The sequence below is a fragment of the Amia ocellicauda genome, chromosome 2 (assembly GCF_036373705.1).
Source record: "Amia ocellicauda isolate fAmiCal2 chromosome 2, fAmiCal2.hap1, whole genome shotgun sequence".
In the NCBI taxonomy this organism is placed as follows: domain Eukaryota; kingdom Metazoa; phylum Chordata; class Actinopteri; order Amiiformes; family Amiidae; genus Amia; species Amia ocellicauda.
Window position 1 is genome coordinate 25,966,547 of NC_089851.1, and position 17,305 is coordinate 25,983,851.

At 37.9% G+C, this 17,305-nt stretch overlaps 1 protein-coding gene across 2 annotated transcripts in view; it reads left to right on the plus strand.

The window, feature by feature from the left end:
* The window catches only part of LOC136767869 (cullin-1), a 53,951-nt gene that overhangs the window by 19,095 nt on the left and 17,551 nt on the right, over nt 1-17,305 (plus strand). Inside the window, exons 2-9 of one of the 2 annotated variants that reach the window (XM_066721923.1) lie at nt 101-456; nt 8,871-9,048; nt 9,378-9,545; nt 10,082-10,132; nt 12,512-12,602; nt 13,160-13,323; nt 15,283-15,445; nt 16,612-16,754. In XM_066721923.1, coding sequence (XP_066578020.1) covers nt 317-456; nt 8,871-9,048; nt 9,378-9,545; nt 10,082-10,132; nt 12,512-12,602; nt 13,160-13,323; nt 15,283-15,445; nt 16,612-16,754 — 1,098 coding nt within the window. In that variant the 5' untranslated portion in view covers nt 101-316. The remainder of the gene's footprint in view (nt 1-100; nt 457-8,870; nt 9,049-9,377; nt 9,546-10,081; nt 10,133-12,511; nt 12,603-13,159; nt 13,324-15,282; nt 15,446-16,611; nt 16,755-17,305) is intronic. The other variant, XM_066721931.1, reaches the window with a different exon arrangement.

The window sequence follows — 17,305 nt, forward strand, 5'->3', positions numbered from 1 at the left end:
GGGGATTAGTGAAAGAAGCAACCTATTTTACAGACCCATCCGCACACCGCAAAGTCTCACAAATGTGAAGTCTCATTTTCCTTTTTCCTTGTTTCCACAGGTCAGTTGGTGAGGTTGTTTCCTAATCGTTTCCTAATCGGGGGGGGAACTCCTGAAGCCGCCACAACGTGCTGCTGACCGGAGAGAGGACGTTTCCATTGGGACGTGGTTGTTTCTTCATCGCTGCACCTCATGGAGGAGTAGCTTTTAACAGTTTCATTTAAAGGGAAGGAATATTTAAAAACAAAGCGAAAAACAAACCTCAAATTATCAGACAATGTCGTCAAACAGAAGCCAGAACCCCCATGGGCTGAAACAGATTGGCCTGGACCAGATTTGGGATGATCTTCGAGCAGGAATACAACAGGTCTATACCAGACAGAGTATGGCCAAGTCACGATACATGGAACTCTACACGTATCCTACAAAATGAGGGCCTCCCTGCCCACTTTGCACAAGCAGGCTGCCTGGGATGGAGAATCTCCGGTACAGGGAATCTGAGGTTCTGCTGGAATTGTTTTAGGCTTGGATAGTCTGGCCATAACCATCCGCATTCTGATGTCTGATTTTGATCTCGTATCTGGTGGTTTTGCAGTTTTATAGTTTCGTTTTTTTCGCAATGAATTTTCTTCAGTACTCTCGTAAGCTCAATTAACAATACCCTCCCAGTGGTGATCTGGGGAATTAAGGAATAAGATTGATCTGTCCCATCAGCATAACCGTTTTAGAGTCTGTCTTCCAAGTTCAGAGCTGAGTGCTGAAGGGATTTTATCTCAGGGTGGTGCTTGGGCGTTGTTTAATATTTATCTTGAATGATTTGTTGTTGCTGTCTGAGAGGTTGGTGCTAATAATGTTCTAGAAAATCAAGTAAATCCAGTCTTTGCTATGAATTTGATCACAACTCATAGCACGAGAATGAAGATATTTCACTTCTTTATTTAAACAGATTAAGTCTGTTCTGGGAAAAAGAAACGTTGTGCCTCAGATGTTTGTTGTTCTTGTTGTTGAGAGTGGGGGCTTCTTGGTGCTATAGATTTTCTAGCCTGGCTGAAATTGAAAGGGTATGCTTCTTTAATTTAAAGGTAAACTATTTTCAATTGGAGATTAAATTGATAATTTCAGTGATAGTGGTTATGATTATTATTTCTACTAATTTTACTGTTCTCTAAATGTCATTGAAAATGTTCTATAAATCTGTCAATAAAAACAGTTTTATGAGGAGTTACTACTGTTAGAGGTTAGAACACACATTTTGAAGTTTTTGGATATTCTAAATAAAAAAAAATGAATGCAGATTTGTAAATGATAAAAACGAATCCATAAATAGGCTTCAGTATCAAATCCACAAGGATTGACAGGGAACAGGGCCCATTAATTACCTACTGTTGTAAGCAGCGACCGGCAAGGTGATATCCGCACAGAAAAGTACAGCTTGGAATGATTTGAGAAAATATACTTGAGTAACATAGTAGTTCTATATTTTGCAGTTTGTAATGTTTTTCTTTTTAAATCTTTTTTAAAACTGAGTCTTAGATTAGAGTGATTGCTGTTCATAGTTGTAAGACCTGTCACTTTAAGCAGAGGTTAAATATTAAAATTCCTAATTATTCCCAATTCCAAATAAAAAATGTCAGACCTGCCAACTAAAATCAATAATAACATGGAGTAACAAATCAAGCCAAATTATTTTCATTATATATGTAATGTTCACATCACAAAACTCACAGCTTTTGTTTTTTCTTTTACCTGAAGGAAAATCTAACTTACAGATTCATAAATTTTGATTCAGTTTCTTTAATTCTGCCTACATTCTGCCTCTTTCCTTTATTGGTTTCAATTATTCTTGCTTCCCCATTCTCGGAAGAAAAGTTATGTAGTGCAAAAGAATGTGGGCCTTTGCGCATGTTTGGCATTCTTGCGAGTGATCGCTTCTCTACCTCCTCGTACACGGTACACAATGTTAATTTGTAGTGGAAGGCTTTTGGCCACAAAATGCAAGAGAGATTCAGGGTTTGATGAACAAGCAGGGATTCAAGAATCAGTGTTTCAAAGAGTAGACAAAGATGCCCTTTTCTCAGTGTGTTCGGTTTACAGGATTTCCACTAAATTGAATCATAAATAACCACTGTGCAGCCGTTGTGATGCTTTAGGATTGACATGACATAAGGCAAACCTGTGGCTGGGTTGAATTTTACGCTTTTTAACCTTACTGTGCCTGGTCATAATGATGGCTGTGAACTGAACCCCCTAATAGATAGATACTCTAGATTGTAAACTCTTGTCATATTTTTACGATGTACAGAAGAGAGAACCCAGTAATCTGGCTGTGCCATTTTTATTCTCAAACTATATCTCCTTTATTATTTAGCCTACCCATTCAAATCGCCATGGTACTGAAGCATGTTCTACAGCTTCATGCTATTTGCAGATTGTCAGCCACATTACAATGGCATAATTGAACGAGCAGGGAACACACCACAGTAGGAGTTCCCCTTTTACTAATTAAACCCAAAGTTAAATTCTTTGTTGCCTCTGCTAAAATGCCTGCAAGGCTGTGAATATGTGAAAAACCTGCTGAGTAAGAGCATAGTTTCAAAGTCATTGTTTTTTCCCTTCTTTATCCATTTATGCAGACTACAATAGTGTGAGATTGGCACTTGAATTTGAAGACTAAAAACACATCAACCAAAAAATGCTTTGGTGATTCAAAGCCTTTAAGTAGGTGTTACTGACATGTATAATAAAACATAGTTTGCATGTATGAATGTAACTTGCAATACCATTTCCACCTATGCCATCTGAAATATTTGCGGTGGTGTTATGATCAATCTTTTTTTAATTCCCTGATCCAGAGGCACAACTACATGCCATTTAAACAAAAATCCCAATATCCGCAAATACTTGTGCACAAGTTGTGTGACTGATCTGTTTGTGGTGGATAAAGTAAGTTCTGTGGTGTGCCGGTGGTTATATTTTACATTGTTACAGATTAGTGTCTCTAATCTCTACTTTGCATTCAGGAGATTTGAATAAATCCTTGAAATTTATGAAATCTGTTACCATAAAAACCAAAGCAATCCATAAGGGTGACTACATTGACAGTTTTGTTTGTCACTTTAAAACAATTATTGGTAATTTAAAGAGTCGTTAACAACAAGTGGGGGTGAGAGGAGTACTCATTTCTTTTGATTTAAGATTTGCTCACTGTATTGTACATGGTTGTCTGCTGTATGAACTCTGGCCTCTCTTATCTTCAGTTTTAATAAAAGCGGTGGCCTCCCATTATAAAATTATTTCTTCATGAACAGCTAAGCAATTTCTGTCTGGTTCTTGTGGCACATCTGACTTTGCATTTGACATGGAGTGACATTACTTAAGTGTTCTGACTTCAGGTTTATTCAGGTTTTTGTATATGTTGTACAGATTAAGCTGAATACAGTATCTTTCATATACTTTTACACATTCTTTGCAAGTGTGCTCCAAAGTAGATAACAAGCTTGAAATATCATGCCCCTATAACTGGTGTACGTAAGAGCCTATACCCTGGTGAACTTGAAATGGGTCAAACTCCTAAGCATTGAGTCTTGCTTGCATGTGGAATGTGCTATAATCCAGTAAATACACCATTTTATACAGAACTGTGCAGACGTTTTAGGCAGGTGTGAAAAATGCTGTAAAGTAAGAATGCTTTCAAAAACAGACATGTTAATAGATTATATTTATCAATTAACTAAATGCAAAGTGAGTGAACTGAAGAAAAATCTACATCAAATCCATATTTGGTGTGACCACCCTTTGCCTTCAAAACAGCATCAGTTCTTCTCGGTACATTTCTACACAGTTTTTGAAGGAACTCTGCAGGTAGGTTGGCCCAAACATCTTGGAGAACTAACCACAGTTCTTCTGTGGATTTAGGCAGCCTCAGTTGCTTCTCTCTCTTCATGTAATCCCAGACAGACTCGATGTTGAGATCAGGGCTCAGTGGGGGCCATACCATCACTTCCAGGACTCCTTGTTCTTCTTTACACAGAAGATAGTTCTTAATGACTTTCGTTGTATGTTTGGGGTCGTTGTCCTGCTGCAGAATAAACAAACTGCCTTCTGCTACAGCCAGATATTTCATATTTTGACTCATCAGTCCAGAGCACCTGCTCCCCAGTTCCTGTGTTTTCGTGCATAGTTGAGTCGTTTTGGCCTTGTTGCCACGTCAGAGGTATGGCTTTTTGGCCGCAAGTCTTCCATGAAGGCCACTTCTGACCAGACTTCTCCGGACAGTAGATGGGTGTACCAGGGTCCCACTGTTTTCTGCCAATTCTGAGCTGATGGCACTGCTGGACATCTTCCGGTTGTGAAGGGAAGTAAGCATGAAGTGACTTTCATCTGCTGGAGAAAGTTTCCTTGGCCGACCACTGGGCCTACGGTCCTCAATGTTGCCCGTTTCTTTGTGCTTCTTCAAAAGAGCTTGGACAGCACATCTGGAAACCCCTGTCTACCTTGAAATGTCTGCCTGGGAGAGACCTTGCTGATGCAGTAGAACTACCATGTGTCTTGTTGCTGTGCTCAGTCTTGCCATGGTGTATGACTTTTGACGGTAAACTGTCTTCAGCAACCTCACCTTGGCTGTTCCTCACCCAGTTTTATTCCTCCTACACAGCAGTTTCTGTTTCAGTTAATTATTGTTTCATCCTACATATTGGATTGATGATTATTAGCAGCTGTTTGGTATAATTGTTTAATCACACACCTGACTATATGCCTATAAAATCCCTGACTCTGTGCAAGTGTACCTAGAAGAATTTATGCTGTTTTGAAGGCAAAGGGTGGTCACATCAAATATGGATTTGATTTAGATTTTTCTTCCGTTCAGTCACTTTGCATTTAATTAATTGATAAATTTAATCTATTAACATGTCTATTTTTGAAAGCATTCTTACTTTACAGCATTTTTTCACACCTGCCTAAAACTTTTGCACAGTACTGTAGGTTGCATATAATTGTGAGCAACAGTGCTGCATACAGTTAATAATTATTGCAAAAAGATTGTGTGTTTATTAATTCACTTCTGGATTGCATTTAAATAGAGTAGATTTGTATCCAGTGATCCTTAATTTTATGTAGTTCTTCCTGTAGTTTGTAAAATGCAGTCCGATTAATTTGCCTTCCACTATGGTCTGGTTGAAAAATGTGGACAAAATTATATTTTTATGTGGATAATTTTGGAAATGTATTCTCCTGATTTTTAAACATCAAAACTTTTACCTGCCCGCAAAAAGTACAATCCTCACTGTATCATAGTTTACTGTATTGTCAGGAGGCACTCTCTACTACTTTTAAATCAAAACGCAGCAGGGTACAAGGTTTTAATTTGTGGTTTGTGGGTGAGTCAAAGTTTTGATTTGGAAATGATCATCAAGATCAAGTTCATTATATGTTTACATTACAACCTCTGTTTAGAGGTGCAACAATTCACCAAATACTGATTAATTGAGATACTATGTAAAATGGTACTACCCTTTTTTACTGATTTTTAATTTGTAGTGTAACACAGAGTAAAGTCTTGCTCAACCAATTATAGAAAAAGGCCCATGTAATCTAAAATATTTCCCTGTAAATGAAAAGATAAATTCATCTCTTTCAAGACAATCATTGCATGTAGGCACTGTTGGATTTAAACATAACCCATTGTAAGATCATGAGGTAAAGGAAACTGCTGTTAACTATTAAAACACTGCAGATCTGCTCCAGTGAATCAGATTACTTTTTAGGAAGCCTTGTTTTTCTGATCATCAGTGCTCTGTCAGCAGATCAACTAATGGGACTTCTTGAGATCTGCACTGATTCGCTTGAGAAGTCAGCTTTTTGCCTCCACGTACATGTATTTATGTTGGCAACAAAGTCAGTCGTGTTTGACATTGGATTTGCCCTCATCTCAAAAATGATCTGTGGGATTTCCTAAATGTTGGAATTCAGCCAAAAATCTGAAGACTGTCATGTCTGAAACAAACCCATTAATCCAGGTTACTATGCAAAAGTTACTAGTAGGCTGATCAGAATTGAATACAAGAAGAAAAATTGTTGAATATTAAAATAATGTATTTGATTATCTCAGCTCTTCAGAATACTACTATACTTCATAATATGTTAACAAATACCTATTTCTCTAACATGCAGGCCTTATATAAGTACAGTATGTTTTCTGGTTTCACTCATAGGCCAGGTTGTGTTCCATCGTTTCACATTTGTTCTTTCCCCTAACCATCTGTGGGTTTAATTCCAACACATATTTATTATATTGCAGATCGTTGTGTAAGAGCAAATGTTCTCAAAGTTGCCCTTCATTCTGGAGGCTGAATAGAGTAACGGAGTGGTACAAATGTTAAGGCCACACTTTAGCTTTGCCTCCTCAACAGTTTACATTTGGAGTCAGTGGAGGGATCACCTACTTTGCACTCATTCGCTACTCATGTATTTAACCTGAAATTTTGTTTTCGGATGATTTTGCACAGCATGGATTGTGCTTCCCATAATTCAGGCACCAGAAACTCATAACGCCGGACTCTTAGGAAGGCAAGCTGTGGTTGAAGTCTGTGATTTTCAACAACCATCCAGTAGCCACTCAACATAAATGACTTAAATCCGAAAGAAGAGCAACTGGTTTAGACATTGATGCACTTGTGTCCTCAATTGCCTGATTTAGCCACAAAATGTGAATTTAACGGAAGTCAAAGTGAACAATGCAAACGGCATACATCTGCTTTAGGAGGTGGTTAGGATTTCTAGGAAAGACTGAGATAGCGGTGATTACAACATGGGGGTCAGCAGGGCTATTTGCGATGAAAAAGCCTCACAGTAACTAGCAAATCTCCTCTCATCCATTTTCTTTTTTGGAAGGTTAAATTCTAATCAGCAGTGTGCTGACTCTTCCCTTCTTAGTTGTTTCACAGTAAGATTATGTATTTATTATTAATTTCAGGCCTATCCTATCCAAAGCACACTTCTCATGTTATTTTCCTTCTCTGTGGCCACCTCTAATTCCACAGTTTACTGTTTTTCTGGCAAAACGACTTATAAATACAGCAGGAGTGAGACTTAACACGGGCAAGAGAATGCAAATTGTTCTTATTGTTCCCATCACATTATAATGTGACAACAAGCAGCAAACATGTTGAATGAATAAAATATGACCAAAGGTTTTGGATTTACGTAATACAGTTTGTTAGTGAGTGCCATATTAAAATGCTTACGTTTATTCAGAGCATTTTTATTTTCTCCCCCTTGCCCATATTTCTACTCATGATGAACTGCCCTAGGCATGTAGTCAACCAAATATTCATCATTAACTATAAGTGCCTAGAGTTAATGAAGTGTTTTCTGGATTTGATATACAAATACACAATTGACACTAACATACGTTTTGTACTGATTAGCTCTCTTTGAACACCTTTCCTGTATCTAACATTGCTCTTTTGTGCAAGACTTTATTATTTTTTTGACGTGTGACAAGCCCATGAGCTACCTGCCATAAAATCAACCCTTCTTGTTATCCCAGACTCTTCTGGCACTGAATTCATAAGCTCTTTTAGGGTTTTCTGTTGTTGTTTTTCCCCTGATAGTAATGATAAACAGCAGTAGGTGAAAAGTAACTTACTACACTTGCATGGTGATCATGATGTGAAGCTCTTAAAACTTGGCTTGGTATCACATCGACTCGTATGGAAGCTGGTTCTCAGAGTATGAAAATAAAGTTGAAAATATATCCCAAAGTTTCTCAAAACAGCTGTCCACAGGTCTTAAATATTCTAAGACGCCTAACACAGCTGAAATGGAGTGTAATCTTAATTACCTGGAAAGACCCATTTGTACTTTAAGAAACCTTGGTAACACCAGACTTGCAAATTAGTTATTTTATTTCAAACCTTTCCTTTCCATTCTTACTTCTGGTCTTTGAATTCCACCTGAGGTTTTATGTTGGAAAAATCCAAATTTAATCACAAACAAAACATCCATCTTACAATAAAGTTGGACTGTGGCCACCTGTGTCTTCTGTACACTTCTCAGATTGCTGTCTCTCTCCATTAGCAATCAGCGCGATGATTTCACAGTTGTCAGGATGATCAGTCAGGGTCATGCAATATCTGAAAGACGCTTCTCTGTTAAGAGGCTGTTTGGGTGCCTAGTGTGCTCTTTTAAGCTTGTCTGAGACATCATGAGCCATTCAAGTGGAGAGCTGTTTTAAGTGTGGCCATCAGCTGTATTTGTGTAATGAGTGGAATGCTTCGAATTGCTGCTCTAGTTGAAAATGGACCAGAGCAGAATTCAGAACATAGCCAAATATGGAGTTTGTGTTCCTTTACACAGCATTTCCTTTTTTGTAATTTTCCTTTTTTCTTATATTGGGCCAAAGCTTAAGTTTTGGGAATTCCCTCATTTGGCATAGAGCAGAATACATATCCTGGATCAAGAATGAACAGTCAGTCACGTGTTAATTGTTTTAAAGTTTTATGAAGTAGTGAGTTTCATGTATTGCTTTATTTAAAAAAAGAAACCAAATGAACCATTTATTATTTCTGCATTTCAGAAACACTTACACTGTTGGATTTCACCTTGTTTAGTAGGTTGGAAGATTAATATATTTTTCTAACTGTATACTATAATTTGGAAATGTGATTTTCAGTGTTCCAAAATAGTTATTGATTGTTCTGGCATTTTATTGCAAATGCATAACTTTGTGTGTGAATGATGAACAATATTGCTATATGGTGGAATTTGGTTGAATACCAGTTGGCTTTCCGTATCTTGAGTACTTGATATTGCCTTAACCCACCTCCCAGGCATGTTTATAACTACTGTACCAGTGTGCATCAGTCCAACCAGGCCCGAGGAGCGGGAGGTCCTCCCTCCAAACCTTCCAAGAAGGCACAGACCCCCGGGGGGGCCCAGTTTGTGGGCCTGGAGCTTTACAAGAGACTGAAGGAATTCCTGAAGAACTACCTGACAAACCTCCTCAAGGTAACTGTATCTCACCTTTCTGGCTCTACACTAGCAAGCAGTGAGTTAACAGTTCTGGAACTGCAAATATCGCCTGTGCTCGCTTTAAAATCCTTACTGTATTTGCTTTTTTTTTATGTTGCCCATAGATGAATATAGGGAGATTTTGCTCTAATTAGTGTCTTGGTGCTTTCTGGTGCCCTTTAGTTTTTTATTATTCTCGGAATTTACAAGCATTGTTCTACAGAACCAGAACCAGGTTTTATATTCTTTTATTGCCTCTTTTTCCTTTGCGTTTCCTATGCCCTAACTAACGCTGAGCCCCTTTTATTTATTTTTTTGGCCTAAAGGATGGAGAAGACCTAATGGACGAGAGTGTGTTGAAGTTCTACACACAGCAGTGGGAAGACTATAGATTCTCAAGCAAAGTATTAAACGGTATCTGTGCCTACCTCAATCGACACTGGGTCCGCCGCGAATGTGATGAAGGACGCAAAGGAATCTATGAAATTTACTCGGTAAGGGCTTGATTTGTTTTTTGCAAAATCTGAAACTTGATAGTAAATGCACAGATTAATACAGTTTCACTTCCTTGGAGTTATTTTTCACAACATAAGCTGTCAGACATTTTGTTCCATTCTTGGTGATATTTAACCTTGTGTGTCTTCTGAAAAACAAAATTCTAACTTCCTTATTTTTACATATTTATTTAATATGCATCACTTTTAGAGGTGTGTAATTTAAGACTGAGTGTAAATAAATGTAATTACAAACAGCAGGTCGATTTTGCATTAGTTTCAAAACACTTTTTTATATCTATCTATCTATCTATCTATATATATATATATATATATATATATATATAAACAACTCTACTCATATCAGGGTTTTGGCATAAACTAGCATTAATTAATTAAATGTATTACTCTGTACTTACGTAAAGTATATAACATTTGATCACATTTAATATTTACACTGAAAAAAATGACTTTTTAATTTTATATTCTTGGTCCAAAATGTGTTTTTTTTGTTTTGTTTTTTCCCTTCTCCTCAGCTTGCTTTGGTGACATGGAGAGAATGCTTATTTAGACCTTTAAATAAACAAGTAAGTACCTAATATGCATCTTTAAATATAGCTAACATAAGTATATAGCAGCACTGTAGAGGAGCACAACATGTGATCTAGAGGAAGGTTCAATTTGTGACATCGCAGAGGCACTAGTGTGTTTTTGGTGTAAAGAGGAACACGCATACAAACAAAAAGACACAATTTTACTATCTGCTATATAAGTAAAGCTTTGGTTTAGATTTTGATCGGTTAATGTTCTTGTGGTTCAGCTGCAGCATAAAGCACTGCATCTACAGTGAGGGAAAAAAGTATTTGATCCCCTGCTGATTTTGTACGTTTGCCCACTGACAAAGAAATGATCAGTCTATAATTTTAATGGTAGGTGTATTTTAACAGTGAGAGACAGAATAACAACAAAAAAATCCAGAAAAATGCATTTCAAAAAAGTTATAAATTGATTTGCATGTTAATGAGGGAAATAAGTACTTGATCCCCTATCAATCAGCAAGATTTCTGGCTCCCAGGTGTCTTTTATACAGGTAATGAGCTGAGATTAGGAGCACTCTCTTAAAGGGATCAATCAATCAATCAGATTCCAAACTCTCCACCATGGCCAAGACCAAAGAGCTGTCCAAGGATGTCAGGGACAAGATTGTAGACCTACACAAGGCTGGAATGGGCTACAAGACCATCGCCAAGCAGCTTGGTGAGAAGGTGACAACAGTTGGTGCAATTATTCGCAAATGGAAGAAACACAAAATAACTGTCAGTCTCCCTCGGTCTGGGGCTCCATGCAAGATCTCACCTCGTGGAGTTTCAATGATCATGAGAACGGTGAGGAATCAGCCCAGAACTACACGAGAGGATCTTGTTAATGATCTCAAGGCAGCTGGGACCATAGTCACCAAGAAAACAATTGGTAACACACTACGCCGTGAAGGACTGAAATCCTGCAGCGCCCGCAAGGTCCCCCTGCTCAAGAAAGCACATGTACAGGCCCGTCTGAAGTTTGCCAATGAACATCTGAATGATTCAGAGGAGAACTGGGTGAAAGTGTTGTGGTCAGATGAGACCACAATCGAGCTCTTTGGCATCAACTCAACTTGCCGTGTTTGGAGGAGGAGGAATGACCCCAAGAACACCATCCCCACCGTCAAACATGGAGGTGGAAACATTATGCTTTGGGGGTGTTTTTCTGCTAAGGGGACAGGACAACTGCACCGCATCAAAGGGACGATGGACGGGGCCATGTACCGTCAAATCTTGGGTGAGAACCTCCTTCCCTCAGCCAGGGCATTGAAAATGGGTCGTGGATGGGTATTCCAGCATGACAATGACCCAAAACACACAGCCAAGGCAACAAAGGAGTGGCTCAAGAAGAAGCACATTAAGGTCCTGGAGTGTCCTAGCCAGTCTCCAGACCTTAATCCCATAGAAAATCTGTGGAGGGAGCTGAAGGTTCGAGTTGCCAAACGTCAGCCTCGAAACCTTAATGACTTGGAGAGGATCTGCAAAGAGGAGTGGGACAAAATCCCTCCTGAGATGTGTGCAAACCTGGTGGCCAACTACAAGAAACGGCTGACCTCTGTGATTGCCAACAAGGGTTTTGCCACCAAGTACTAAGTCGAAGGGGTCAAATACTTATTTCCCTCATTAACATGCAAATCAATGTATAACTTTTTTGAAATACGTTTTTCTGGATTTTTGTGTTGATATTCTGTCTTTCACTGTTAAAATACACCTACCATTAAAATTATAGACTGATCATTTCTTTGTCAGTGGGCAAACATACAAAATCAGCAGGGGATCAAATACTTTTTTCCCTCACTGTATGACTGACTGTATATTCCCCAATACCACATACAAATAATTTGAATTGGCTGTTTTTCTGTAGATATGTACAACGAATGGCAATCATTTACCTAGATTGCTCCATTAAATGCCCAGCTGTATAATTGGGTATAAGATGTAAAATAATGTGGTATATTGTAACAATTGTAAGTCACACTGGATAAGAAATTAGTAATAATTCAACAAAGTGTAATTATTTTCTATTGGTTAAAGTTGTTTTTATGTGACTGAATATTGTCTGATGTTGAATTAAAGTAAGTTTATCCATTTTAAGAGAGCAACTGATGCTTGAAAATGGATGTCGGATAAATTAACTTGTTAGATACTGGAACAAAGACTATAATCATTACAGTGATTATTACATGACAATCATCATTATATAACATTTGAAATCTGAGCATTCTACTATAGAAGCAACTATTCAGCAGAATTACATTCATACAGTTGGATATTATGTAATACATGACACGGAAATATATTTTTGAGCATGTTTGTTTTTGTGTGGTTGAGTCATCATCATTTTTGCCAAACCCGATTTTTTTTTAATTTTCTTTCTTTTTGCAGGTGACAAATGCAGTATTGAAGCTGATTGAAAAGGAAAGGAATGGGGAAACAATCAACACAAGGCTGATAAGTGGAGTTGTGCAGTCTTATGGTGAATATTGTTGTATATTATTATTTGTTTTTTGTGTAGCGAGTGGGCAGTACCATTGAATCAAATAGATCTGCAAGTAACATTTAAAGTTTTATGTTAGTGGATTGGAGATGCATTTTCACAAAGTAATGGTAATCTCTTTATTATTGTAATGCTTAAAATATTGTATTTACTGCTTTGTCATACAGTGCTGGTCTGTTATGATGTATCAACAACATGCACTCATTCCATTGTTTTACATGTGAACGTTTGTTTTATGTTTGCTAAATAGAAATGTTAATCACATGATCTAATGAAGCATCCACATTCTTCTCACTCACAATAAAGTTGTGTGTGTTACCAGTGTGGCACCACCATTATATCCCCCTACGGGTGAAGTGAGGGGGCAGAGTCCAAACAAGCAAAGAAAGAGGACAAAATAAAGTATTTACCCTCACGGACAAAGTGTCTTTTTAGAGAGTGTGTGTGTCTGGTTTCTACCCTTGCACTCCCTTTCTGCACTGTTATTGCATTGTATGTTTTGTATGCTTATTTGACCGTTTTTTCCTTCTTTCCAGTCGAACTTGGGTTGAATGAAGACGATGCCTTTGCAAAGGGACCCACATTATCTGTATACAAAGAATACTTTGAGACTCAGTTCTTGGCAGACACGGAGCGGTTTTACACAAGGGAAAGCACAGAGTTCTTGCAACAAAATCCTGTCACAGAGTACATGAAAAAGGTGAGTTTTAGAGGAAGAAGCCATGCAGGCCTACCTTGAATCAGTTGTGCTTCTCAGGATCAGGTTGCAGTTATGGCATTTAATTGGTTAGATTGGAACAGCAAATACTAGGAACTTGATAACACATGAAATAATTAGATATCATAATAACATAAATACTTTAAATATAAACACACATTTGTTACCCATCGAAATACTTTTTCCCCATCAGTTGATCTTGCTGTTTTGGAAGAGCTAGTACAATTTTCTGTTAGACTAAAAATATATATGTAATATTAAAATAGTAATATTAAACAATACATAAATTGTGCTAGAAACTAATATTAAATTTCAACCCCTTTGGTCTGTATTTAAAGTCTATGGACCTAGGATTGTGGGGGTTTCTGTTCCTATGATGGGGGACAGTTTTTACGGGTATATGTAGGTAAAGATTTTATTTAGGAGAGAGGTCTGCATTGAGAGAGGTCAAGACATTGATGTTTTTCTTTCTATTCGTAATGTATTTTTGGAATGCATGTAGAAATGTGGATTAGCAAAGAAACGCATGTTATAAAGACGTCATTTTTGTTCAAAATCAACCATGCATATAAACACTTATTATAAAATGCTCCATATGATTCTACAGCATGTTCTTTTCAAGATATAAAAAAGCATAAATGGTTACAAGAATTCACAAGATCATCAATTTTGCAGGCAGCACATCTATCTACAGGCACATCTGAACCACAGCACAGGAACGTGCTTGCCCTCAAAAGCCTGTTCTTCATATAAATTGCGCAATATTTACACCAACACCAACCATAATACATTTGCTTCATTATCACTATATCATGCACATTTAGCCTTTTTTCTTTTGCTTCCTTTTGTTGTTGAAGTGCATGTTTGCAAGACAGTTTAATTATTTTAAGTAAATTATTTTTAAAACAGTATTTGTGCGAATCCTGGTGGTGTTCAAGTTTTTTCACGTTAGGCTTCCATGCTAACCCAATATTCAACCAACACTAAAACATGTCATCAACTTTGTGTCATTCTACCAGATAGTGTCCACCATGGATAAAGCCTCAAGTTTTCGATGTAGCACTTGCATTCCTCATTTTCATTGTTTTCCAATGCTTATTTATTTCATTGTTTGTACACCGCTCCGGTGAAAAGCGCTCAAAGAGATCAGCAAGTCAGGTTGTACTGCGTGGAATAAAGCACTATCTTCTGTGCATTTCTCAAACTTAGCTTTTTATTCTGTTGTGGCAATTCAGTAATTAAGGTCTAAGTCTGTATTCTGACTTTTTTAATGAGCAGCTGAATTAAAGGAACAACTGTATCTGTACAGTAATCTCTACTCACATCTACATCTTCTTCCTCCTCCTCTTTTTCATCCTCTTCCAAATTGCTGTTATCACAGTCTACATTACTGTAGTGTTTTATTGGCATCAGAAGCTGCACAACCTTCAATACACTCCTCAACACTCTTTAAAACACACATCCGCCATTTCTCACATCTCATCTAGGAAACCAGTTAAATCATTGATAGTTTTGCAGTATTGTATATAGGCTAATATTAACACCTGAGTTTCTCTGTAAAATAGACCAATAAAAACCTTTGTAGTGGAAATGGGAGGGTGGAAATCAATGGCTGATCATCGGTCCAGTAGTACCCTGGTGATTAAATTTGCCGTCTGGATTTTGTCCCTTTCAAGGTTTGTTCAATATAAACTTTTACTGTAGTGTACCATGGTAGAACCACAGTGAAGTGTTAAATAGTAAACTGAAATCATAGTATAGCATGAAGAAGTATACAGTTAACCATGATCCAAACCATGGCAAAGGAAAGCATACATGTTTTATCACCAAGGGAGTGCTGCCAATTTACTGAGAAAGATGTATAAGGGAGTGGGCACCCATTGTTTGAGTGAAGGGGTGAAATTGGACAGTGTAGTAATGCAGAGTGTGTCAATCTCCCAGGCCGAGGCCCGTCTGCTGGAGGAACAGAGGCGAGTACAGGTCTATCTTCACGAGAGCACGCAGGACGAGCTGGCGCGCAAGTGTGAGCAGGTCCTCATCGAGAAGCACCTGGAGATCTTCCACACCGAGTTCCAGAACTTACTAGACGCTGACAAAAATGAAGGTGAGGGTCCTGACAAGCTTTTGTGTAGCTTTGCAAGTTGTAGCCACACACCCACCAATCTTTCTTAAGTTTCTAAATGGATTTCTAGAATTTGAAAGAGATGACCTCGGAAAAACGGTACACTTGCCAGGAGGTGACATTCTTGAGTTTAAACGGACCATTTTCACGGTGGAAATAAAAGCTCTGTGCTCGTAGTATGTCAAGATTTTACCAGCATGAGTCAACTTAAACGTAACCTGGAACAGCTTTCCAAATACAGTATTGGCCCGAATATAAGATGAGATTTTATATTTTTAAGAATTTATATTTTTGAAAAATACAACTAGTTCTGTTTTGTAGATTATATTCGGAGTCAAGTTAAGGCGGTTTGCTAAATAACTCAATTGAGTACATTGAGAGAGGCTGAAACCTCAAAGGGATTAAGAAGTTATGATGCAAATCTTAAAATCATCGTAGTCAGAGAAGCTGAAGCATCAAACAATGTCATGCTGCAAAAAATGTTGCTTAAAACAATAGCCTGGGAAAACACAGGTGCTTTTGGCAGCAGAGGAAATCCTTTCATGAACCTCAAAATGCAATTTTTTGATGATTGTTACAACATTAGCATTACCACATTAGGAATACAAGCCTGGGTTTCAAATGTCTAAGCTTTACTAGAATAGAAACTTTAATCACTGACACACCTTTATGCTTATTACAGAAAGTTTTTTCCCCCAAGTGATTGCTGATGTTTTCTTAGCTATTTTATATCATATGGTAAATTTGATGTCCTTTTTAAAATTGTTCTTAGTTGAAAAGTAAAGGCTTTCTCATATTCGGGCCAATATGGTAGTTGGATGACCACCTTTAACTTATTTCTGCAGGCAGATAATTAATTGTTTATCAGAGCTGTTTGTTGTTCATCGTCTATATAATTTTGATTGTCTCTAAAGCAGATATTTATATGTGGATTGTTGCAGACAGTTTAGGGGAATCACCTGTTTTTTGTGACCACTGTGTACCATATGCTTATGAGACTTTTATCAGCTATGTGAGGCAGGCGATGTCTAATTTCAGTTTATGCTTGATTCATTCAAAGGACATTGCATTATTTCATTATAAGCCCTTTGAATCCTTATCTGGGTCCATCCTCTGACTGACTCTGTTCTCTGCCTCTCACTCTGCAGATTTGGGACGGATGTACAACCTGGTGTCCAGGATCACAGACGGTTTGGGAGAGCTGAAGAAGCTTCTGGAAACGCACATTCACAACCAGGGACTCGCTGCCATTGAGAAGTGTGGGGAAGCCGCTCTCAATGTAAGTACTTCAGTAAGTGTACAAAATCGGTAAGATAATTGATTTTTCTACATTTTTTCAAATTTTTCGGGTGGGTAAATGAAGGTGAAGGGTGGGTGTCATTGCTGGCATGGGTGGTGGAGGATGGGTTATCTTAGGGTCAGGTGGGTGTCACAGCACACAACGAATGTGTCAGTCTAGAGATTCACACGGGAATACTTTATTTGTATGCACCTGCATTATTTGTTGTCTTTTCAGTAACTCCACTGAGAGTTCCCATCTTGCGGCCAAGTGAAACAGAGCTCATTTGTTTCATGCTTGAATTGGAGAGCTTTCCATTCATATTCACACAAAGCATAAATAACTCGGTAGACTAACTTTGTACAACTAGGGTAGGTGTTAGTAACTTGGTGGAAATACCAGTGTCGGGTTCAGAGGTCTGTTATGGCTATCTTTGACATTTCGGCAATCGGTTTCAGCAGCTGCCATCCAATAGGTGACATTAAAAATGCAGTTTATTATATGTAACACTTAAAGTTAGCTTCTTTAGTTAGTTAATAGAATAATTGAAATAATTTAACCTG